Source organism: Meriones unguiculatus (assembly GCF_030254825.1).
Source record: "Meriones unguiculatus strain TT.TT164.6M chromosome 13 unlocalized genomic scaffold, Bangor_MerUng_6.1 Chr13_unordered_Scaffold_28, whole genome shotgun sequence".
Taxonomy (NCBI): domain Eukaryota; kingdom Metazoa; phylum Chordata; class Mammalia; order Rodentia; family Muridae; genus Meriones; species Meriones unguiculatus.
Genome location: NW_026843644.1, coordinates 3,996,959 through 4,021,553, shown reverse-complemented (window position 1 = coordinate 4,021,553; position 24,595 = coordinate 3,996,959). Strand labels below are relative to the sequence as shown.

The 24,595-nt window shown below is 38.4% G+C and overlaps 1 protein-coding gene across 1 annotated transcript in view; it reads right to left on the bottom strand.

Annotated features, from left to right (window-relative positions):
- LOC132650710 (vomeronasal type-2 receptor 116-like) overlaps nucleotides 1-10,257 on the bottom strand; it is a 40,595-nt gene extending 30,338 nt beyond the window's left edge. Inside the window, exon 1 of the mRNA XM_060376051.1 lies at nucleotides 10,073-10,257. Coding sequence (XP_060232034.1) covers nucleotides 10,073-10,257 — 185 coding nt within the window. The remainder of the gene's footprint in view (nucleotides 1-10,072) is intronic.
- Nucleotides 10,258-24,595: the final 14,338 nt, after the last annotated feature.

The following is a 24,595-nucleotide window of genomic DNA, read 5'->3' as shown; positions in this document are numbered from 1 at the left end:
GTTTATTTCCTGTTGTCAGCTCCTCTTGGGTGTGTTTACGTCTGTCTGTTCTAGAGCTTTTACATGTGTTTTTAAATTGCTACTATGAAAATTTGTTAATTCTTTTTAAGAAGGCACTTAATGCATTGAAACTTCTTAGCACTGCTTTCATTGTGTCCCAGAAGTTTAGGCATGTTGTCCCTTCATTTTCATTGAATTCTAGAAAATCTTTAATTTATTTCTTCCCTGACCCAGTGGTCACTGAGTTGTTCAGTTTGTTGTTGTTGTTGTCATTGTTTATATTTGTTTGCTAGTTTTTTTAGGTTTTGTCTTGTTTCCATTGTTATTGAAATCTAGCTTTAATCCATGGTCATCTGAAAAGATAAAAGGCTTATTTTAACTGTCTTGTACCTGTTGAGGCTTGTTTTCTGATCAAGTCAATGGGCACTTTTGGAGAAGCTTATGTGAAGTGCTGAAAAGAAGGTATATACTTTTTTGTCTGGGTGAAAATTCTGTAGATGTCCATTAAATCCATTTGATCTTGCATCTGTTAGTTTAATTGTTTCTCTATTTTCTGTCTTCGTGACCTGTCCTTTGGTGAGTGTAGGGTTTTGACATCTCCTTCTATTACTGTGGCAGTATTAGTATATAAATTAAGCTTTAGTAATGTTACTTTTACAAATGTAGATGCCCTTGTATTTGGAGCAAAATATTCAAAATTGAAACATCATCTTGGTGGATTTTTTCCTATCTTATGTATCATTTTTCTGTGATATGTGTCCTTTTTCATCTCTTTTGAATAAATTCAGTTAAAAGATTATTTTATTAGATATTAGGATGGCTACTTTCAATTTACTCTTGGGCCAGTTTCCTTGCAAAACCTATTTCCAGCCCTTCACTCTGAGGAAATGTCCTCCTTTGTTTTTAAGATGTGTTTTTTGTATGCATCATATTGATGAGCCCTGTTTAAGCATCCATTCTCTTAGTCTGTGTCTTTTTATTGAGGAATTGAGTCCATTGATGTTGAGTGATATTAATGATTAATGATTGCTCATGCTTGTTATTTTAATTTTTATGATTGCAGTGAGTTTGTGTGTTTGTCTTCTCTTGTTTCTGCAGCAGTGGTTTTATTTATTTTCTGTGTTTCTTTGGGTGTTGCTTACTTCCTTTGGTTGGGGTTTTCCTTTTAGTAAATTCTATACAGTTGTGAAGCACAGACACTGGCATTTTCAAGTCCACAGCATGACCTCCCACTTGCTGTGAAGTCACTACAGTTGAAGCCTTATTAACCATGTGCACTTGGTGCCATCATTTTGGATCTTCTTCAAATCTGCATCTTCTAAATGGAAATATTATTTTCTGGTGCTGGAGAAAGACACAGTATTTTTTCCAACTAAGGACATGCTACACACTATACTATCTTGCATCTCGTAGACAATATTTCTACTTGTGTTCAGTAGCTCTTGCATTATTTCTATGGGGAAGAATTTTAATCTCACTAAACAACTGGGAAGACAAATAAACAAACCAAGCACCTTCAAAAAGAAAGCCATGTTAGAGAGAGGGAAAATGAACTTCTCTTTAAAGTCAGTCAGTAATCTATGTGGGCCACTCATATCATATGATGTCTCTCTTCAGCTGCATCCATTTCTGAGGAAAATTAAATTTATAAATGCTGCTGGAGATGAAATAAGCTTTGACAAGAATAAGAATATTATGGAAATGTATAATATACAAAACTTTATTGCATATAGTTTTCGAAATGCATTACTACTTAAAGTGGGAGAGTTTGTCTTCAAGAGCGCACAAGATCAAGGCTTTTTCATCAATGAAGTTCTGATTCAATGGCCAAGCAACTACAAACAGGTCTGGAAAGTTTTCAGTATTTTATATGAAGGGAATTATTTGTAAAGAATTATAAAAAATGATTGTGTAATAATTCTTTGAACTTTTAAAATAACTGTGAAATTTTAATTTCTTAGCTCTATTGTGACTGTGAGCTTGTGTATGGGTGTTCATGCACACGAGTACATGTGCTTCTTAAGTCCACAGTCAACTGTGGTAATCTTCTTCAGTTGCTGTCAAGTTTATTTTTATCTCTGTGAAACCCTTACTTTCTGATTTTGCTGAACTCTGTGGACAGTGGTACCTAGGTTCTGTCTCTGTCTTCATGATCCAAAGTTTGGATTACATTCCTATTTTTCTGTTCTCAACTTTTCTTCCATCCTTTCATCATGATCAAATTCATGTTTTCCTTTTTATTGTGGCAAGCATGTTAAATACTAAAACATCTCTTTAGTTCTGTTTGATTACTTTAAATCAGAAATGAACCGATATCTCAGAATTACATATATGTATATATACATACACATAGTAATATACATACAAATGCACACATAATCTCAGCTAATTCCTTAGCTAGAATTAGATGAATTGAATTTGAATGTTTGTGTTTGTTCATAATGCAGTGAATGAATAATTGACAGCTTATGCTTATATAGAGGCATGTATGTGTGTTTCTATATGTAAACACACATGCACACAAACTTATGTAAATTTTCACATATAGTAATTATACAGGCTAGCTCATGATCAAGCATTCTTCCATTCACACAATTCATACTCAAGCATATCAATAATTTTACAAGGTTGTGAGCTAGCATATATAATTAATAAATTATGGATTTGGACACAAGACATTTCTGTAAACAATGTGTATGAGCTGCCTAACATATGTGTCAGGAACTGAACTCCTATTTCAGTGCAAGAGCTGTATGCATTCTTAACAGCTGATCCAGTTGTTCAGAAACATATTCCTGTTAATATGTACATATTCATTAGACAGAAACTGAATCCAAACCAAGGCAGAAAAGTGGTCTAAAATAGAAATATTTCCTTCAAAATTTCTAACAAACTAAAATTGCATTAGAATTTTATTAGTAATGTGATGAAGAATACAACTGGTGAAAGTCCCAATTGATGATGTCACCAACGTTTGAAAAGAAAGGCATAGAACAATCCCTAGCATAGGGAGACAAGAGTAAAATTTACAGTTACAGATTATAATTCACCAATGGCCAAACCATTTTCATGAGAAAATTGAACTTCCTTTTGCAGCTGAATCAGAGGGCATGGGTGTTACTAAAAGATTGGAAATATAAAGGCTGAAACAAGTGTGCTTGGAGGCAAGTATGATTGGATTCTTGTTTTGAAGTCCAACTGTTCCAAAATTCATGCAATAAAATCAGTTCTGGCTCACTGCCTCACAGAAGAGAATATGTTGATGTCCTACACATTTCACACAGGATAGGCAGTAGTGAGTCACGGTTTGGTCACCATAAAGGGATGTTGAACTTTTAGTATTGGAAAGCATGTTAAGTTTAAATCTCCATTCTACATTATCACATTACAACCTCAGAGTTCCTCATAAACAAATACAATTTTCATAGGTTATGTGTATTGAGCCTAAACTCTTTTAAACTGATGTTTAATATCATGACCAGTTTTTCTGTGTTGCCTTCAGCCTCCTCAATCTGTATGTACACAGAGCTGTGTTCCAGGATTCTTGAAAGTTCTACAAAAAGACAGACCGGTCTGCTGTTTTTCTTGTGCATTTTGTCCAGAGCAGCACATTTCCAACCAGACAGGTAGAAAAATAATACTGTTACTCAAAATGCTTGGGAATTGAGATGGGGAAAGTTAAGAAGTGACTGTGTTCCCTATGTCTCTAACACTCATCCCTTAATCCAAAATGCTTGGGAAGTGAGATGGGGCAAGTTAAGAAGTGACTGTGTTCCCTATGTCTCTAACACTCATCCCTTAATCCATTATTAATCATTGCCGAAGCCACACAATGTGTGAAGTTTAGAATGGCAATTCTCATGCTATTGTGTCATATCCACCCTACTTTTAAAACCTCCCTTTTGGTGCATGGAATGGACATCTCAGCTCTTGCAGTGTTCCAGCTCATGCAGTGTTCCTCATTAAATATGAGATCTCCAGTTGTCCAGGATAAATTTGTATTTCTGTGATTCTAATGACTCTTGCCTCAAAGTAACTCCAGGAAAACTACATGTCTGATGGTTTCTGAATACACAAGAAACTGAACTGCATTTACACCACAGTTGTCATTTTCAGTATCAACAATAAAAAAAGCAAGTCTTTGTAAATTAAAACATGGCTGCTTGTTTAGGGTTGTGGTCATCTGTGTGATAAAATATATAAATAACATCATATGGAATGAGAAGGTTGCATTTTTATATACAAACACACACACAAAGACACAAACATAAAGAACATATTTGGTTATCATTATTAGCCCTGTAACTCTACTTTAAGGAATCTAAAGAATGTCTCCTTCAAAAAAAAAAACACATTTAATATGTGAGAGCATGCTTTTAGGTTGGAATTGTTTACAGCATGCTCATACTGTCCAGAGAAACAGAAAATACTTTAACTGATCTTTTTATGTATAGCAAATACAAATAAATAGCTCCTTTACTATATGTATCATCATGCATGCTACAAAGTAGAAAAAGTTTATTTAATTCAATCTGTATCATTTACAAAGTTTCATTCCATATGGGGTGTACCCTCTTTGACCTTCTATCTTTAAGCTACATTTTCCAGGACCTCTAAGCCTGTAAGAAAAGCATCTTAAATATATACCTGAATCTCCAGGCCTCTCAGGGTTCACATATTGCCTTTGTTTATCCTACACCAATATACTGTTTAGAGGCACATACCCCAAGAAAACTCCTGAAATAATGGCTTCATCTCTCTATGTGGTTACCTCTGCTTAATAATCTCCAGGGCATAAAGAAGATTTGCAAACAGTGGACAGATAAAGTTAAGTTTAATATTTTCATAAGACTCAGGTATCATCAGGACTGGTTGCAGTGTCTTCCTCTCTGACTTGGTAATGCTGCTCCCTGTTCAGGGGAGTTGAACAAAGAGCCAGCCACTGAGTTTATGTCAGAGACAGTCCCTGTTCCCCTTATAATGCAGCCAGTCCTGATGAGACCTGATAGGCTACAGTCAGAGGGAAGGGGAGGAGGACATTCCTATCAGCACACTTGGAGAGGGGCATGGGAAGAGATGAGGGTGGGAAGGTGTGCAGGGAATGAGCAAGGGGGCTACAGAAAAGATACAAAGTGAGTAAACTATAATTAATTTAAAAATGCCTAATTTTTAAAAAGACTCACTCATAAGTTTTCTGTATAAAAAACAGAAATTAAATCATAGTGCAGAAAGTGCCCAGTAATGCAACACACACACACACACACACACACACACACACACACACTCACACACACACACACACACAAAAACCCAGAGGTTAGAGATAGAAGAACAATGATTGTCACAATCTGCACAGTGAAAAATGGCTGTGTCATTCTCCCTTTCTGATTTAACATTTTTATAGATTCATGGTATTTATGACATGTACGTCATTTTTTAATCTTCAGAATATTACTGGAAGAATGAGAGTGTAAATTAGAACAATTCCCAGGATTATTCTGGAATTAATAATGAAAGAGAAAGAGTCCTGTCCTGAGTCAAAGGATGTCAGAAACTATAGAAATTTATTTGCAACTTCCACAGTTGATATAGGTAATAATTGGTCTGAGCTTATAGCTGGTGTTTGTTGATGCAAGTGTTGTATATTTACCACCAAATCAGAACTGTTCCATAGTTCATGGAGATTGGACCTAACATATCCCCATGTTACTTTAGAAAAATTATTATAGGAGTAGGGTTAACAAATTTCTACTGAAACAGTGAGTAAGAAGAAAAGTGAGAAGAACCCATGACTATGGAAACATTTTTATACATTGATGTCATCAAAATACAAGGTAAACATACTTAGAAACTCAAAGTATAATAAAAGCATTTGAAGGCTTATTTGACAGTATTATTTTATCTGAATATGAGTCTCGCTATCCTAGAGAAACAGTGATAAGCTATTGAGCAGAAAGCTTATTTTTTAATTAAACAAGATAAACTGTAGAAATGCAAATTATAAAAAGTTCATGTCCTTGGAAGTAACAGGAATCAGAATACACCAAGTTAACACACCTCATTGGAAAGCACTTTAATGAATTAAATGTGCAATGAATAGATACTTATATAAGGTGAAATGTTGACCTAATTACTCCACACAGATCAACAGGAGTGAATCCCTTGCCCAAGTCAAGAGTACCCAAACCCTGAGAGAAACCAGTGCCTGCCCAAGGCAGTGACCTTCCTTTCTTTTGAGGATCCTCTGGGCATAGCTCTGGCCTGCACAGCTCTTTGCTTCTCTGTCAGCACAATTGCAGTTCTGGGGATCTTTCTCAAACACTGAGATTCAGCCATTGTTAAGGCCAATAACCGGACTCTCAGCTACATCCTGCTCATCTCCATCCTCCTCTGCTTCCTCTGCTCCTTTTTCTACATTGGCCACCCAAACACAGCCTCCTGCATACTGCAACAAATAACATTTGCACTTGTGTTCACCTTGGCTATTTCCACTGTTTTGGCAAAAACTATAACCATAATTCTGGCCTTTAGGGTCACGAAACCAGGAAGAACAATGAGAAGCTTGTTTGTCTCAGGCATCTATAATGCTGTCATCCCTATCTGTGTCTTGATCCAACTCATTCTCTCTGGAGTCTGGCTGGGAACCTCACCTCCATATACTGACAGAGATGTACACTCTGAATATGATCATATCATCATTTTATGCAACAAGGGCTCAGTTACTGCTTTCTACTGTGTGCTGGCCTATTTAGGGACCCTGGCCCTAGGCAGCTTCACTGTGGCTCTTCTGGTGAGGAACCTGCCTGACACATTCAATGAGGCCAAGTTCCTGACATTTAGCATGCTGGTGTCTTGCAGTGTCTGGGTCACCTTCATCCCAGTCTACCTGAGCACCAAGGGCAAAGCCATGGTGTCTGTGGAGGTCTTTTCCATCTTGGCCTCCAGTGAAGGGCTGCTGGGGTGCATCGTTTTCCCAAAGTGCTACATTATTGTCTTAAAACTTGATAAGAACTCATTGAGATGTTTGAAAAACAAAAATATAGCATACAAAAACTGATCATTTTGATGTATTGGTTTCTCTAATAAAACTCATTAGTATACTAAAAATAAAGTATTTACCTACTTTTCAGAAACTTTTTTTCTGAAATATATATTTAAACAAAAATAAGAGCCCCTAACTTTGTCTCACAACCACAGACACTTTATTTCAGAAGAGAAGCTGCTGCTAAAATTTTAGTATGTTATGCATGTTACTTATGAATTCAATTCATAGACAATATAAATATTCAAATGTAATTACATGACAGTAACTAAGATAAATAGTACAAGAACTAAATACTTCTCTTTTTTATTTTGGGAAGTATAACAGGGAATTGGGTGGCATTGAGATTCTCTACATAACAGGCAAAAAAGTCGATCTCTGCAAAGGGAATGGACTTTTGAACAGGTTGAGCCATTCCAGATATCAGTATAGAGAATTTTGTAAATCATAAAAATAAATCTACTGCATGACCCTGTTCTCTTTTCCTTTACAAATGTAAAAATGACTAGATATCCCACTTAGAAATACTTGCTCAGTCATGTTCATTATTATTCTATTCACAATAGGTAAGAAATGGAAACTCATAAATATCTTTAACACGATAAATCAATAAGAAAAATATCACACATAAATATATGTAAGAGAAAAATTATAATTAAGGTAACCCGTATTCAGAAGACAAATATCTCCCATTCTATACTCTGGGGGATCTAGCTCCAAATGTTCTGATGTGAGTATTCATCACGGAATAACTGTAGAAACAAGAAAACATACAATGGCAGGGTATAATTGATCTTACTGGGATAATGTGTGGGAGGAACTCTAAATATATAGATGGATAAATATATAAAAGAAGGAAGTCGGTGAAATAATAGTAAATATTTGTGAAAGAGTTTTAAGCAACCATTCTCTGAATTATCTACATAAAATCCCTATAATACATGTAAGTCCATTCATGAATATAAACATCATAACTTAAATATTTTTAATAATGCACACAGATAAGTAAAGTTCACAAATAAGTAAAGTTTCATCAATTCATAACTGACGAAAGAAGCTTTTCTTTACACCAACAATCATAACTGAAAAGCACAACCAATCATAAGGCAGAATCCTGGAGAACACTCACACATATCTACAAAACAATTCCCAGATCTAAGCCTCAGAGATCATGCAGCACAGCTGATGAAAAAAGTTTATAAAAAGAAAATCAGAGTAGGTTCTGGTACTGTGTCTCCTAATAATACCAGAAGCCACAGCCATAAGACTTACCAATATAACAAATAAAGAAAAAAAAAAAAACAACACTTACCAATATACCTGCATAAACATGGACTGAAAGTTGAAAAATATAAGACATATGAATGTGCTCCAGAAAGAAACCACTGGCCTCAATCATATGCAAAAATCTACAGGGAACTGATAAAGGCTGAGAGTGGGATAAATATTCTTCCCAGGAAAGAGCGTACAATCAGTTATCCAACACCAAACAATCAGCCCTGAAAACATCCATGGAAGCCACATTATTAAACTGAGCAACTAATGTTAAGAGTATAATACCAATTAACGAAAAAAAAAAAAACACATGAATTTAAGAGAGAAACAGGAGAGGTATATGGGAAAGTTTGGAGGGAAGAAAAGAGAAGGCACAAAATTATATAATTATATTATAGCCTGAAAAACGAACTAAATATTACCTCTTTAGCTCATGATTTTAAAATGAATTGCTATTGAGTAGTATAAAAATTTTGCAGGTAAAGAGATGGAACTAGAAAAAAAATCATGTTATATGAGATAATGTGAACACAGACAGACAAACTTCACATATTCTCTCCTCTAAGGTTCCTAGCTTTAATCTGAGTATGTATGTACTCAGATGTGAGACCATATCTGGCAGTAATTGAAATAACAAGGAATGACAAAAAGAGCATTTCCCAGATGAGAATGGAGTTGTTGTGGGAGCAGCAAAAAGTAGAAGATTTTAAGTGATTTGAAAGAGGAAAGGGGGAAAACATGAGGGGGTTATAATAATCAGGAGGTGAGAATGAGAGAAATACAAAAGGGAGGAAGGTAAAAATAACAGTAAGGATGCCTGAAAAAGTAACACGGAATCATACTAGTAACTATCTACCTAAGATATGTATAATCCATATAAGTGGTATAAAACGAAAATTTAGTTTAAATGAAACGTTGTCCCTGTGATGACAATGGTCCTTCCATCTAACAAGAACTCCAACACCAGGCATGAGAAGTCAACTTTTGAGTTTTAGGTAAGGGATTTCTAAGAGAATCCTCAAAAATTATATGCTATTACCTATCTGATGTGAAAACTACAGTCCATTTTTAGCCCAAAAAGATGCTTTCTGTTCGGTCTGAAATACCTGAAAATAACAGGATACAGAATGATTCCAGAACTAGGAAATCGAAGAGGTGCCCTGCTACCTCTTGAACTTTGAATTCCCACCGACTGTCAGGTTCTTGGAATATTATAACCTTAAAGTTTTCCTCATGTGCCTGCTTTTTCAACATTACATACGACATTGAAAACATGGCATGTATGCTTGTGGGTCCTCGCGTTCCACTTAACATTCTCCACAGTCCTGGTCCAATCGCCCCTGTCTTAGTAGCTTTCCAGGTCCTGAATCTATCTTCTGCATTTCAGCCCCACATCTAGCCACTCACGTTGTATTATAGGTGTCTCTTAGAGAAAAATTATCTGTTTTATCTTGTACGACTGTGAACATCCTTATGACAGAGCACTGAACTACTGATGAAATGTCCCAGACATGGAGGTGAACGGTGGACCTGCAGAATTCCTAGAGCAGAGCACTCCCTAGCCAGGGAACTACAAACAATCCCAGAGTGCATTTTGCCGGCTGCAAGCCTCTGTGAGAACTACAAACATGGCAGGCCTCGGGGCAAGGCCTTCTGGGATTGTTTGTAGTCACATATGCAGGTCTCATCCTGTCTTCTGGTTTAGAGTCGCAGACGCGGAAATACAATTTCCAGAATGTTGTGCGCACTGCTTACGCCCTTCCACGCCACCCTCTGTATCCTTGCTTTGTCAGGACCCAGAAGTATTCCCCGAACCCTTTCCCTTCGCCACAGCGCACACAGCATTTTCCCTGGTTCCCGGGGTTCTGTAAATGTCCCTGCCCTTCGCTCCTCACCATCTTCAGTATCACAAAGCTTTTGGTGCCAGTTCGTGATGTCATCGCCACGCCCCCAGTATCGGAAGTAAACGTGCTGGGCTGCTAGAAGCTGCTTGTGTGCAGTGAAAATATGCAGTTATAATTCTCCTGATTAGAAACAGTCTAGCCGGTCCCTGGTCCTTGGAGAAGAAATCCTGGGGTACCTACCCACTTTTCTTAGTCATTTCGACTCTCCCAGTCAAAGCAGAGCTGTTCTAAGAAAGAAGAAACGCGCTCACACAGAAATTTGTTTTTAATATATATATATATATATTTTTTTTAAAGCTGGAGGCTGGAGAGTTGTCTCAGAGGTTAACAGCACTGCTGGCTGCTCTTCCAAAGGTCCTGAGTTCAGTTCCCAGCAACCCCATTGTGGCTCACGATTATCGATTATCTATAATAAGATCTGCTGCCCTCTTCTGGTGCACGGGCAGAATGCTGTAGAAGGGAGGGAGGGAGGGAGAGAGGGAGGGAAGAAGGGAGGGAGGGAGGGACGGACGGACGGACGGACGGACGGATCTAAAAAAAGAAAAAGAAAAAGGTGGACTTCGTGGCTCACGCCTGCCATCCAAACTTCCAGGGCTCAGTGACACAGAATCCGTATCTCTTCCCAAGGTGCCGGGTTCCATCCCCAGTGACCACACGGTGGCGTTCGACCCATCTCTCAAGGGATCCTTGCCCTCTGGTGGCATACAGGTGTCACTTTATAGAGGTGATATGCTTAATTTAATACTATGTATTTATTTCAATTTAATAAAAACACACAAAGGAGTGTCTTGAGAGCCAGCCTCCTCCCAGAGTCCTGTGGGGTCAGGACGCGGGAGGAGTCTGTGCTAGATCAAAGCAGGGCCTGGGGCCACCCAACCTGAGTCCATCCTCTCATGCTCTCCTCAACCTGATAGTAAGATTCTGTTGCTGAGGACAACACCTCCGCAAGTCATTAGACACAGAGAATCCCAGCTGGTGCCTACCTAGGACCTTCACCCCCTATGGACTACTGTTCATGATACTGGAACATACGCTGCATTCCATTGGAAGAGAAAAGTACACACCAACCCAGCCATACCCCCTTCACTCTCCAATGGTAACCTGTCTAAATTTTTGCTGGTGGGCTTGTAGCACAAACGTCATGGAAGTGACCAACTAATATCTGCTTGGGTTTCAGGAGGCCCACTCCATGAGAAGAAACCTTGATCCAACACTGCTTGGGTGGCCAGGAGCCTGAGTCTTCACAGGCCAGGGATTTACAGAGAAATTTAAATGCTACAGTTGTGCTTTGGAGCACAGCCATACAGATCGGTGCTTTGCTCTGCCGTAATCAGAAACTGACCCACAAGCTAGCTTTTCTATCATTTTACCCTGTTGGGGCTACCTCACCAGGCCACAAGGGAAGAGGATGCGCTCAGTCCAGATGTGACCATGATATGCTGGTGTGGGTGGGTGGGTATGGGGAAGAGTGATCTCATTCTCTGAGGAGCCAGGTGAGTGGTGACAGGGGAAACAGGGAGGGTAGGCCTGGGAGGAGAAGAGAAAGGGGTCTATGACAGGGATGTAAAATGAATAAATAAAAATAAAAAATAAGGGACCTGGAGAGATTGCACAGAGCTTAAGAGCACCAGCTGTTCTTCCAAAGGTTTTGGGTTCGATTCCCAGCACCCACATGGCAGCTCATAATCATCTATAGTGAGACCTGGCTACCTCCTCTGGCATGCAGACAGAATACTGTACAAATAATAAACAAATCTTCCATAATAAAAAGAACTATACCATGAATCATAAAGTTTCCCTCCCTCCAAAAAGAACACTCACTACCTCTTTAAATAATAATATTAATAATAAATTAAAAACTTAGTTTTCTCCAAGGGGGTTTCATTGGAGCAACAAACCAGACTAACATGTAGGTCCCATGAGCAACAGCAGATGGCAACAGAAAAACTCAGGGGTATACTTGAGGGGTGTCAATGCTGTATTTATGTATATACATATATAAATGTATATACATATATACATACTGTTCCTTTGTGTACATTATGGCTTCTGGTTTCATGCTTTTATGGTATTTCCATGTGAATGAACATCTGTATCTCTATCCACATATATCCCTCATATTTTTTCTTCGATCTTTTTATTAATAATAGACACATTAATCATTTTAACGATTTCTGGAAAACTGGAGCCTAACAATTTCCTCTTTATGAAATATGAAAGTGTGTGTCTGTGAGATAAAGCCACTTCCCCAAACAAGTAATCTGCTCCACCTTTTAGGGTCCTCTGGTCATCGTTTGGCACAGCTTTGTGGGTCTCTGTTATCTCTGTTGTGGGTTCCTGTAATTTTGGGGATTACTAAGCCTTGCCTCATTGATGAGGGCAATACCAGAATTCTAAGCCATCTCTTGATCATCTGCTGTTGCTGCTGCTTCCTCTGCAGTGATGTGGCAACATTGGTATGTCCAGAGCCTAATAACGATTTCTGTTGGGCTATCTTTACCCCTTATTGGCCATTCCTTGACAGCCTCTTTGGTGGACCTTGTGTACTAGGACTGATGAATACCTGTACATATACCTGTGATAACTGTAACACAGCTTCTACCAGGCCCAGTGTTAAGAATTTCACCTGATGGCACTGGAGGACCATAACTGAGTTTTCTATGCTCTGCCATAACCCACTTTTCTAAGGTCTAACTGAAGAGCACTTATGGCTGTTCTGAAAGTATAAGTCTTTCATGGGACTGCCTCTGTTGTGCCCAGTTTATGAAACCACAAAAGACCACCAGGAGTCGAGCCATTGCAGAACACATGAAGATCTTTTTATTACAAGCTATAGCTTGAGCCCACACCCTCACTGACTCAGTATTTGAGAGTAGAGTACCTTATGCTCAGGGTAGGCAGACTTGACTCCTTTCTTTTAGTGAGTGCCAACTCTCCTGTCAAAACAGGGCTGGTCTCAGGAAGGCAGACACATATGCAGAGATTATAAATCATTTTTAAAGAGTATAACAAAAAGCCAGGTGTGGCATTACACGCCTGTGACCATCAGTGGAGCAAGCAGAGGCAGGTATCAGTTCCAAGGCATCCGAGTTTGTAAAGCGAGTCCAGGAAATGCAAGGTCACACAGAGAAACCCTGTCTCCAAAAACAAGGGCTTGTTTTTGCCAGCTCTTCACACTCACATGTCTGGACATGCCCTAAGTTACATAGTATGACTTCAACCGGGCTATGAGAATGTCCTACCAAGTATGGTGGTACAGACCTTTAATCCCAGCACTGGGGAGGCAGAGACAGGAGGATCTCTGTGAGTTTGAGGTCAGCCTGGTCTACAGAGCAAGTCCAAGACAGCCAGGGTTACACAGAGAAACATGTCTAAAAAATCCAAAATAATAATAACAATAATAATAATAAACCAAACATCAGAGCTACACCTGCTGGCACTTTGCTGGGTTCCTTTCACAAGGAAGGCACACAGTAGAGTTTATAGAAAAATGGTAGATGGAAGAAAGATTTAAATCTTTATTTTATTTCAATTTTTAAATCTCCCCTTACAACAAATTCTTAATGGGTTGAAAACAAAAGAAGTCAAAAATGGCAGGAGAAACTAGAGAAGACCCATGAGGCAAGGACTAGCTGGAGACACAGGTTTTTATTTTTATTTTGTATAGAGAACATGTAAGAACCTTCTACTGAAGATGAATTGTGTGAAACACTTGAGGAAATATTCTGCACGTCAAGGTCATATCATCACAGTGCTTCTCAGTTGCACATTGCTTCAAAATGTGCTTTCCTAGTTGTGATTGCACATTTACTTTTTAAAAGACACATATGTTGTGTGTGTGTGTGTGTGTGTGTGTGTGTCCATGGATGATAGAAGAGGATAGTGGATCCCTTAAAGTTGGAATTATAATTGATTAGGGATTGCCTGACATCGATACATTTTAATATCTTATTAAATGTGTAAGATACATTAAACATACCAAGTTTGGAATTCTTAAAAGGTGATAATTCCCACAAACAGATAAATGTACCATCTGCTTCAGTGTTCTCGCTTTAGCAGCCCAAGCCTAGAACCCCAGCATTCAGAAGGCTGAGACAGGAGGATCACAAGGTCAAGGATGGCCTTCCCACCTCTCCATGAAAAGGTGCAATTTACTCATCCATTCAGTTAGATCAGCTAAGGCAGCATATAGCCTCCTAGTAGTCATAAGAAACATCATCCTGAAAACACAATGATAAATTTAATTCACCACATGTTGACATAAGCCATTTAGATGAACTTGACAGTATTCATTCAAACTTATGTGTGACCATAGTAAAGAATTATTACATTTGTTAATCATGTTTTCATTTTCTTCCTTGAAAAACAATGCCTCCTTCTACAGATGTTCATAACACATTCATTTCTGTTTTTGAAAATTTGAGCAACATGAAGTAAAGAAAAGTGGGGCCAGTGCTAGAGAGGTAGCTCAGATGCTAAGAGCATTGGCTGCTCTTGTAAAGGACCTGAGTTCAATTCCCCGAAATCACATAGTGGCTCACAACCACCTATAGTGAGCTCTCATGCCCTCGAATGGCTTGCAGTGGTACATGCAGGCAGAATACTGTATAATAAATAAATAAATAAATAAACAAATCAGAAGGAAGGAAAGAAGGAAGGGAGTGAGGGAGGAAAGAAGGAAGAAAGGAAAAAAAGGAAGGAAGGAAGGAAGGAAGGAAGGAAGGAAGGAAGGAAGGGCCATGAACAAATTAATACCATAAATTCCTTCTTAAAAATGTTCTTGGATGAGACTGGAGAGGTGGCTCAGAGGTTAAGAGTACTACTCACTATTCTTCCAAAGGCCATGAGTTCAATTCCCAGCAACCACATGGTAGCTCACAACCATCTATACTGAGATCTAGTGTGCAGGTAGAATGTTGAATAAATAATAAATAAATCTTTAAAAATTATTGGAAATGTGATCCTCCTGCCTCTGCCTCCTGACGGCTTACCCTGCAGGTGTGTTCCCCACACCTAGCCTTACCAGGCCACAGAGGAATACACTGCAGCCACTCCTGATGAGTCCATAGAGACTGGGATCAGAGGGAAGGGGAGGAGGACCTCCCTTATCAGTGGATTGGGGGAGGGGTACTGGTAGGGGAGAGGGAGTGATGGTGGGATTGGGAGGGAAGATGGGAGGGAGCTACAGGGGGGATACAAAGTGAATAAACTCTAATTAATTAAAATAAAAATAAATTTAAAATTTCAAAAAAGATGTAGCTTTGAAAAAGAAATGCTAATTAACAGACATAAAGAAGAGGAGACAAGTAAACAGATCAACTGTGCTTAGCCTACCTCAGAGAAATTGTATGAACAGTTCCTGAGTATAAAAAGAATGGGCAAGCTGGGTGTATTTTATCATGCCTTTAATTCCAACAACCCTCAGGAGGCAGAGGCAGGTATATCTCATAGAGCTGGACAGTAGCCTGGTCTATGCAATGAATTACAGAATAGTCAGGGGCACATAATATTCTGCAGGAATTAATCAGACAAACAAGACAGGAAGAACTGACAGATCTTTGCTCAAGTTTCTTCAAACTATTCATTCCCTCTAGTTATGTACACATCTTCTAGAAACCTGAAGTGCCTCACTTTCAATTGTAACGTTGATATGATCTTCCTAAAATGAAATCTATGTTTAAACAGTTACAAAACAGATGAAAGCATCAGCAATGTAAATGTTGGTAAGAAATAGGCAACATAGGGTGTGAGAGTTGGCTCAGCAGTGAAGAGGTTTTGCTGGTCTTGCAAATAACTAGTCCTGATTGCCAGTACTTACATAAATGTGGGAATCAGGAACCATCTGGAATTGGAGTGGCAACAGAGCCCACACAGAATCCTGGGAATCAAACACCAGAGACAAGATTAAAAGGGGCAGATCTAACTTTATTTTCCATTGTAACAGCCTGTAAATGACTGAAAGCCCAATCAGAACCTCCCATGCTATCCTCAAGTACCAGGAACAATCAATGCAGTTGGTTCAACTATAAGGAAAAGTGGGAGTTGAGTGGAGATGCAAGGTCATGTTGGGAGACAGATTGCGAAAGAATCTTCACCAACCCTTTATCTGACAGAGGGCTAATATCCAGTATAAATAAAGAACTAAAGAAGCTGAAAAGTAGCAAACCAAGTAATCCAATTAAAAATGGGGAACAGAGCTAAACAGAGAATTCTCTGTAGAGGAATATCGAATGGCAGAAAAACACTTAAAGAAATGTTCAATGTCATTAGCCTTTAGGGAAATGCAAATCAAAACGACCCTGAGATTTCACCTTACACCCTTCAGAATGGCAAAGATGAAAAACTAAAGTGACAACACATGCTGGAGAGGTTGTGGAGAAAGGGGAACCCTCCTCCACTGCTGGTTGAAATGTAAAATTGTACAACCACTCTGGAAATTCAGCTGGCGCTTTCTCAGACAACTTGGAATAGCGCTTCCTCAAGATCCAGCCATACCACTACTAGGCATATATCCAAAAGAGGCTCACGTACACAAAAAGGACATTTGCTCAACCATGTTTGTAGCAGCTTTATTTGTAATAGCCAGAAGCTTAAAACAGCCCAGATGCCCCTCAACTGAAGAATGGATGCAGAAATTGTGGTATTTCTACACAATGGAGTATTACTGTGCAATGAAAAATAAGGAAATCATGAAATTTGCAGGTAAATGGTGGGACTTGGAAAGGATCATCCTGAATGAGCTGTCCCAGAAGTAGAAAGACACACCTGGTATATATTCACTCGTATATACTTATAACATAGGATAAACCTACTAAAATCTGTACATCTAAAGAAACTAATTAAGAGAGAGGATCCTGACTAAAATGCTCATTCCCCATCCTGAAAGGCAAAGAGGATGGACGTCAGAAGAAGAAAACATGAAACAACCTAGAAACCTGCCACAGAAGGCCTCTGAACGGCTCTGCCCTGCAGACTATCAAAGCAGATGCTGAGACTTACAGCCAACTGTTGGGAAGAGTTCATGGAATCCTATGTAAGAAGTGGGAAATAGTAAGACCTGGAGAGGACAGGAACCCCACAAGGAGAGCAACAGAACCAGAAAATTTGAACACAGGGGTCTCCCCAGAGACTCATACTCCAACCAAGTACCAGGCATGGAGATAACCTAGAACCCCTGCACAGATGTAGCCCAGGGCAGTTTAGTGTCCAAGTAGGTTCCATAGTAATGGGAAGAGGGACTGACTCTGACATAATCTGATTGGCCTGCTCTTTGATCACCTCCCCCTGAGGAGGGAACCAGCCTTACCAGGAAACAGAAGATGACAATGCAGCCACTCCTGATGTGATCTGTTAGACTAAAGTCAGAAGGAAGGAGAGGAGGACCTCCCTTATCAGTGGACTTGGGGAGGGGCATGGGTAAAGAAGGAGGAGGCAGAGTAGGACAGGGAGGGGAGGAGGGAGGGATTTATGGGGGATATAAAGTGAATAAAGTGTAATTAATAAAATTAAATTAAATTAAAAAAATTCAGGCTTGGCATGAACACTCACTTTCTGGGTTTTACCCATTTTTATTGAATAAAATTCCTAGGGTTTAGGAAGATGTGCTGCTATTCAGATGAATTAATTCCTGATTATATAATTTCTGATTTGATTCAAACAATTGTAGAAGTTAACTTGCTTAGAACTTCTAAAACAATTTTACAGTTTTATGGCTGCAATAAATACTTTTGTGGTTCTCCATAAGCCTCACTAAGAGAAGGGCTTGAGACTAATTGTGGCTTCAGATAAGCTCTCACTCTAGGGATAGCTCCATTCATTCTTGTATACAGCAAAAATATAGGCAAGTTTACACTTCTAAAAATGCAAATTATAATGGGGCAACCAAGAAATGACTAAATTAAATACAAAACTTGATGTCAATATATACAAACTGTTTCACTGTAATTCCTATGCCTTGTCAGCTTATGGCATAAAATACTGTCAGTCTAAATTCACTTTGTATCTTGGAATGGAAGACAGATAAAATTTTGGCCCTGAACTCACTACAAACTAAGAGATAGCTGGATAATGTGTAGCCAGGTCAGTCCTAATTGAGCAGACATATATCTTCTTGTAATCTCTTGGACCCTGTTAACCTTTAACCCCTGTCAACCTTTGTCATTCTGAACTCGCCATGAAATTCTATAATGGATACACAAATACAAAATATTTAGTTTTAATGAAAATACATGTAACCTGTTACATTTTTTAATTCCTCTTTATCTGTAATCAATTACTTTTTTGATTATGAATTTATTCCTTTGTCTCAGAAATAAAAAAAAGCTAAGACCAGGCCATAAGCAGGACTGAAGCCCCCTGGAAGTTGCTTCATCCATGAGTTGTAAATATATAAATATGTGTATTGATGTGTTTGCATGAAATATGTCTGCTTTTGTACATGTTAAATGAGTGTATGTCAATTGCTGCCTATAAGGAGCTCCTCTTTTGCATCATCCATGGAATATGTGCATAAATATGTACAGGTTTATATATCTGATCATTTGTCTATGTGATTGTATGTGGGAGCCAGCCATAACTGGTGAACAGGGAAGATCTTCTCCCAAAGGCAGCCTAAATTTGCTGCAGTTTATGCAGAGGAAATGCTAGCTAAAACCAACACCATCATCATCATCATATGTAAGCTTGTGGGAATTTGTTTGAAATGTTTCAGTGAGTGTGTATGCCTGAGACCTCTTTCTTTCCTCTCCATTTCTCATTCATCATTCACAGAAGGACAATGGGACCCTAAACCTCTACCAGCCCTGGGAGCCTACCTCAGAGAGAGGACAGAGGATGGCCAGTGAGCCCATAGTGTCCTGAAGAAAGTGTCTGAGTAAACAAGCCTGAAGCACTTTGTCAGTCTAATTAAGACCACCTGTTGTTAAGCAATAACAACATTAGGGAAAGAGTAATTTTGGTGGGAGGGAGACCAAAAAGCCTTAAGTGGCTCAAATGGTAAAGCACCAGGCTCCAAGTAAGGAGACTGGGGGTTAACACCTAAATAAAACTACTTTTGACTTCCTCATCAAGATGCTCAAACTAAGTTTAGGTATACAGAAAGATACAAATATCAGTCTCTGACCCTGAATTCATGTGCCACAGTCTTTTCACCCTCAGTATTTACTTCTGGATATTAAAATTTATCAATTATTTTGAGTCTATGGTTTCATCACAAAATTTCTTCCTTCCTTTTTTTCTCCCTCCAGGCCTTCCCACATACCCCCACACACATACTCACCTTCAAATCAAATACTTCTTTCTTCATTGTTACTTCATGTGTGATATATATATATATATATTGAAAAACAAACTGCTTATTTTTTACAATGCTAACTATATGTATGTTTTCAAGAATGAACATTTCTTTATATAAGACTAAGATCAGAAAGAAGGAGAGGAGGACCTCCCCTATCAGTGGACTTGGGGAGGGGTATGCATGCAGAAGGGGGGAGGGTGGGGCCGGGAGGGGAGGAGGGAGGTGCGTATGGGGGGATACAAAATGAATAAAGTGTAATTAATAAAAGTTAAAAAAAAGAAAAGAAAACTAAATATTCTAAGTGATTGTACTTATAGTTAAATACAGGAATGAAAGTAACCAATAATAATCAATTTTAAAAAAACTAAGGAAACACCAAAATGAACAAAATAATGGGAATTTATAAACATCTTTCAGTAAAACCTCAGTAGTAAGAGACCCAATCCTACAACAAAGTGGCAAAGATTGTTAGACAAAACATTTAGACAAAACAATTAGAATTTTTGCTGCATTCAAAGTTTAATACATCAATTACAGTGATTTTATTTGTTGTTTTTATTATTTTTTATTTTATCAATTACAATGTTATTTCAAGCATAATGTAATTTCATCATTACCCTTCTCATTCCTCCTTTGAAACACTCTCATATACTCCTCATTGTTCATTTGCAAAATTGTGGTGTCTTTTTTCATTGTTATTACACACACACACAAACAAACACACACAGTTTTTGAGCATAGCATTAGAAACAATAACAAAGAAAAAATATCAGGCTGGAAAATGCTTGCTTAAAAACTACCCCACACTCAAGAATAACTGCCAGCTCTCACAATTCCTGAATGAAACCTCAGAGGCAGAACTAAGTCCAGAAATTTATACACTGAAACCCCACAATATGTCCTCCAGCATATCAAGCCACTTAAAATCCCCAGCCCCTAGTACTACAGCACAGATTCTCCATTTCTTCCCTCAAAAGACTAGCACATCAGTGTTCTGACTGTGAGAAAAATCCTGCTTCTGGAAATACCTGTCTTCTCTCTATTAATTCCGTGTCAACTGCATCAATTTCGATATAACAGACACTACAGTATGCATTGAGGAAAACAGGAATCATAGGTTCATATTTTAACTCTTCTTTCAAATAAACATTCAAATGTAAAATATAAATTGGTAGAGTTCTACATGTATAAAATCTAACAAGATTAAATCAAGATGAAGTAAATTATTTAAACAGACATATAACAACCAAAATAGAAAAAGTAATTTAAATTTTTCAAATAAAAAGAAAAAAAATAAAAGAAAGCAAGCATAGGTTTAGATTCAGCATGAATTCTACAAAATTCTCAAAGAACTCACTGCAATACGCCTTAAAGTATTCCACAGAAGGGAAAAGGAAGAAACACTTCTATATTTTGGTAAGACACCAGTATTATCCTGATAACAAAAAATCAACTCCTGAAAATTAGTAACTAAACCTAATACTGTGATAACTAATTCATAACTCATGTTATTAAAGAACTTCTGTATAGGTATACAGTTATCTGAACAAGAGACATACTAACTTACCGGACATATTATGACTAGAAGTCATGATTATAGACTATGTCAATATCTATGTCAAATATTACTTATTCCCATAACACCAACTTACATAGTACACTAAAGATTCATAGTTCATCTTGTATTTACCTATCATTGACTGAATGAATATTTGCTCAACAATGTTCTTGATGATACCCTATTTGAAGGTGATCTCCAAGTCTTGTTAACTGTAAATGAGTTCTAAGTTTATATATTGTTTGTTTAAAACCCTCACATTACATTTATCACCAATACATTGAGACATGTCCCAGGCTCAAGAGCACCGTTTGTATTCTAAAATTTCATAATGGAAGCAGTTTTGGTTTCACCTTCATCTTACTTTAGTAATACTAAATAATACTAAATACTAAATTAAAATTTGAAAGCAAATTACTTTTCAGTTACTGTTGACTCTAGGACAGAGTATTTATTGTCCACAAAGGGATCTTCTTATGGTCTTGTTTCATAAATATAGATTTTAATTTTGGTGAAATGGCTACTTTGGATATGATCCCCTTGTTTATATCTTATGGTGCTGGACATATTCCATGAATTATAAAAATAAATTTGTTACTGAACTTGCTATATTTTTGCAATGATTACACTTACAACTTACAGAATTTTATCTCACATTGGGAAAACATGTGTTGAAATATATTCAAATTTAATGTCTTCAAATTGGTGCTTTCAGTCTCAAAATCGTGTAAGATAATTATAGACAAAAATACATACATTGTGATAGTTCCCTTTTCCATTTTAACTTATACTTTTAATTATAAGATGAAAATGTTTTCTTGGCTTGACCACAGTAAATAACTTACCAATAATGTAAGATCCTGATGCTTCCCTTGCTTCTGAGTGAGGCTTACCTGCCATGGTAGAAGCCCACCCTTTTTTTGTCTTATTTAGATCCCATTTTTTTATTTCCTCAAAAGCATTTCATGGACGGTATAGGCCAGTGCATACACTGCATTCGAGATAGAATAGCTGGGCTCAGAATTGGTCATTACAGTGATTCCTTCTGGATTAATCTTCATAGAAGTATATGCTAGGTATGGCTTACAATTTCTACACAGCAAAGTAGGATGCGAGCAATCAAAATTGTCAACCCAGGATTTATGGAAGTAAGAATCTCCTGGGTACAGGGTGAATCTAGGTGCCTTGAGAAAATGCTTTAAGCAAGGGATGGTTCTTGACTTTGAATAGAGAAGCTTCCTCTGAAAAAGTTCATCAAATCATTCTAATTTGATACAGACTCTAAATATAATGTGCTGCTTTGCCATGTGTCACAACTTCCTTCTAGTTGAAAATATGTTATTTGCCAAATGGAAAAACATAAATTATTAATATCACTATAGAATACCTGTACATTTTCCTGTGTATGTTGGTTGAAGTTCAGCAAATCACAACCAAATAGTACCCACATTTTAATTAGCTGAGTTTTTCTGTAAAACCCACACAGACATTTGTCTTTCTTTCCTTCCTTTCCTCTTCTTCCTTCTCCTCCACTTCTTACTTTTTCTCTTTGCCCAAATGTGTATGGTTCAGCCCAGCAAATGTGGCCAGATCCTTGTGTACTTAGTCCCCAGCACCCTAGCCACTAGGCACAGAGTACCTTAACTACTCAGCCTCCAGCACCCTAAGCATTATTTAGTGTCCTGCCTGCTTGTGCACCCGCAGAGGCCAGCAGAGGGCGCCAGAACACCCTGTACAGGGTCGTGCATAACCTCACCTCCCGGAGGGGTAAACCCATCTCCCCAGGATGCGCACAGGCTGAGTGGGCGAGGAGGCTTGTGCCTCTCTCTTCCCGCCATCTCCCTGCCTGTGGTCGGCCCCACGCACGAGCCGCGGCAGGCAGTCAGGCGGTGGACGGAGAACCCCCCATGGCCTCCCCGCGGATGTTAAGGCTAAGAGCTTGAATAGGAAGGACGCTGACCTGGGAAAACCCGCTAAGATACTGGCGTACCTATTGGGCCTTTATTAATTACGTCATTGGGAGTCAGACACAGATATGAATTCTCTTTCAAATATTAAAAAAAAAAAATGGATGAGGCCGCACACGCCTGTCTTCCCAGCATTCCTACAGGCAGTGGGGGAAGCATCTCTGAATTTTATGCACTGCAAAAATTTCACTATCTGATGAATTGTACCATTTTGTTTGACAGTGATTATACTTTATTTTTAAAATTACGTAATGAACAGTGGATAAAGCAGTGTCTACTCTTCGAGGTGAACCTAGGTTCAATCCCTAACACCTACCACTATCTGTGAATCCAGATCCAGGGTATATCACACCCTCACACAAACAGGAAGGCTAAGAGATATTTTTTTCTAAAAATATAAAATAAAATTTCTTAGTCATGAGAATAAAAGCTCTGCTCTGAGAAGGACTGTGAGGAAGGCAGCAATGACTGATTTAACATCTATGCACCCACAGACACACACACTGATAATAATAATCAGAGGTCCCCTCTTTCACACACTCAGAAACCTTATAAAAAAGATTAGGATATATGAATCCCTCCCTTAAACAAATGCTTAAATGTCTAAAGTCCTGCCAGGTGTACTTGCACAAGCCTTTAATCCAGGCACATGAGAGGCAGACACAGAACAATCTCTGTGACTTCAATGTCTGTCTGGTTGACAAAGAGAATCCAGGATAGACAGGCCTACACAATGAAACTCGGTCTTAAAAAACAAAGCAAAAATAAAATTAAAACAAAAAATCTGAGCCAGGCATGGTGGCACATGTCTCTAATCCCATCTCTCCAGGAAACACAAGCATGCTGCTGTGTGAGTTCAATGTCACTGGGGTCCACAAAACAAGCCAGGACATCACGGCTACCAAGAGAATCCTTGTCTAAAAAAACAGGTTCCTTTGCACCCCCACGACTAGGTATGTCTGAAATCACATAGTGTGCCCAGGCTATAAGAAAGTCTTGCTAGGCATGGTGGTACACATCCTTAGTCTCAGCACTTTGGAGGCAGATGAAGGTGGGTCTCTGTGAGTTCAAGGTCAGCCTGGTTTACAAAGAGAATCCTGGACTGGCAACGATGCACTGAGACGCCATGCCTCAAAATTAAAACACATTAAATTAAATTAAATTAAATATTAAACTAAAAGAAAAATCAAAGCCTGGACCGTTGGCAAATGCCTCTAATACCAGCATTATGACTGGAAGAGGGAGATGGATCTGTGTTAGTTCAAGGCCTGCTTGGTCTACAAAGAACAACAGGTCAGTCAAGGCCATTCAGAGAATCTCTTTAAAAAAAAATCCTGGGATGTAAACAAAAACATTCTAATGATGAAAGATAATTTCCTTTTTTCACTTTTTAAAAATTTATTTATGATTTTATAAATTACAGTTTATTCACTGTGTATCCATGTGTTAGCCCCATCCTTCTTCCTTTGTTTAACCATCCTTCCAAACTTCCTCCCATTCCCACCCCCAAGTCCACTGAGAGGGAGGTCCTTCTCCACTTTCATTTGACCGTAG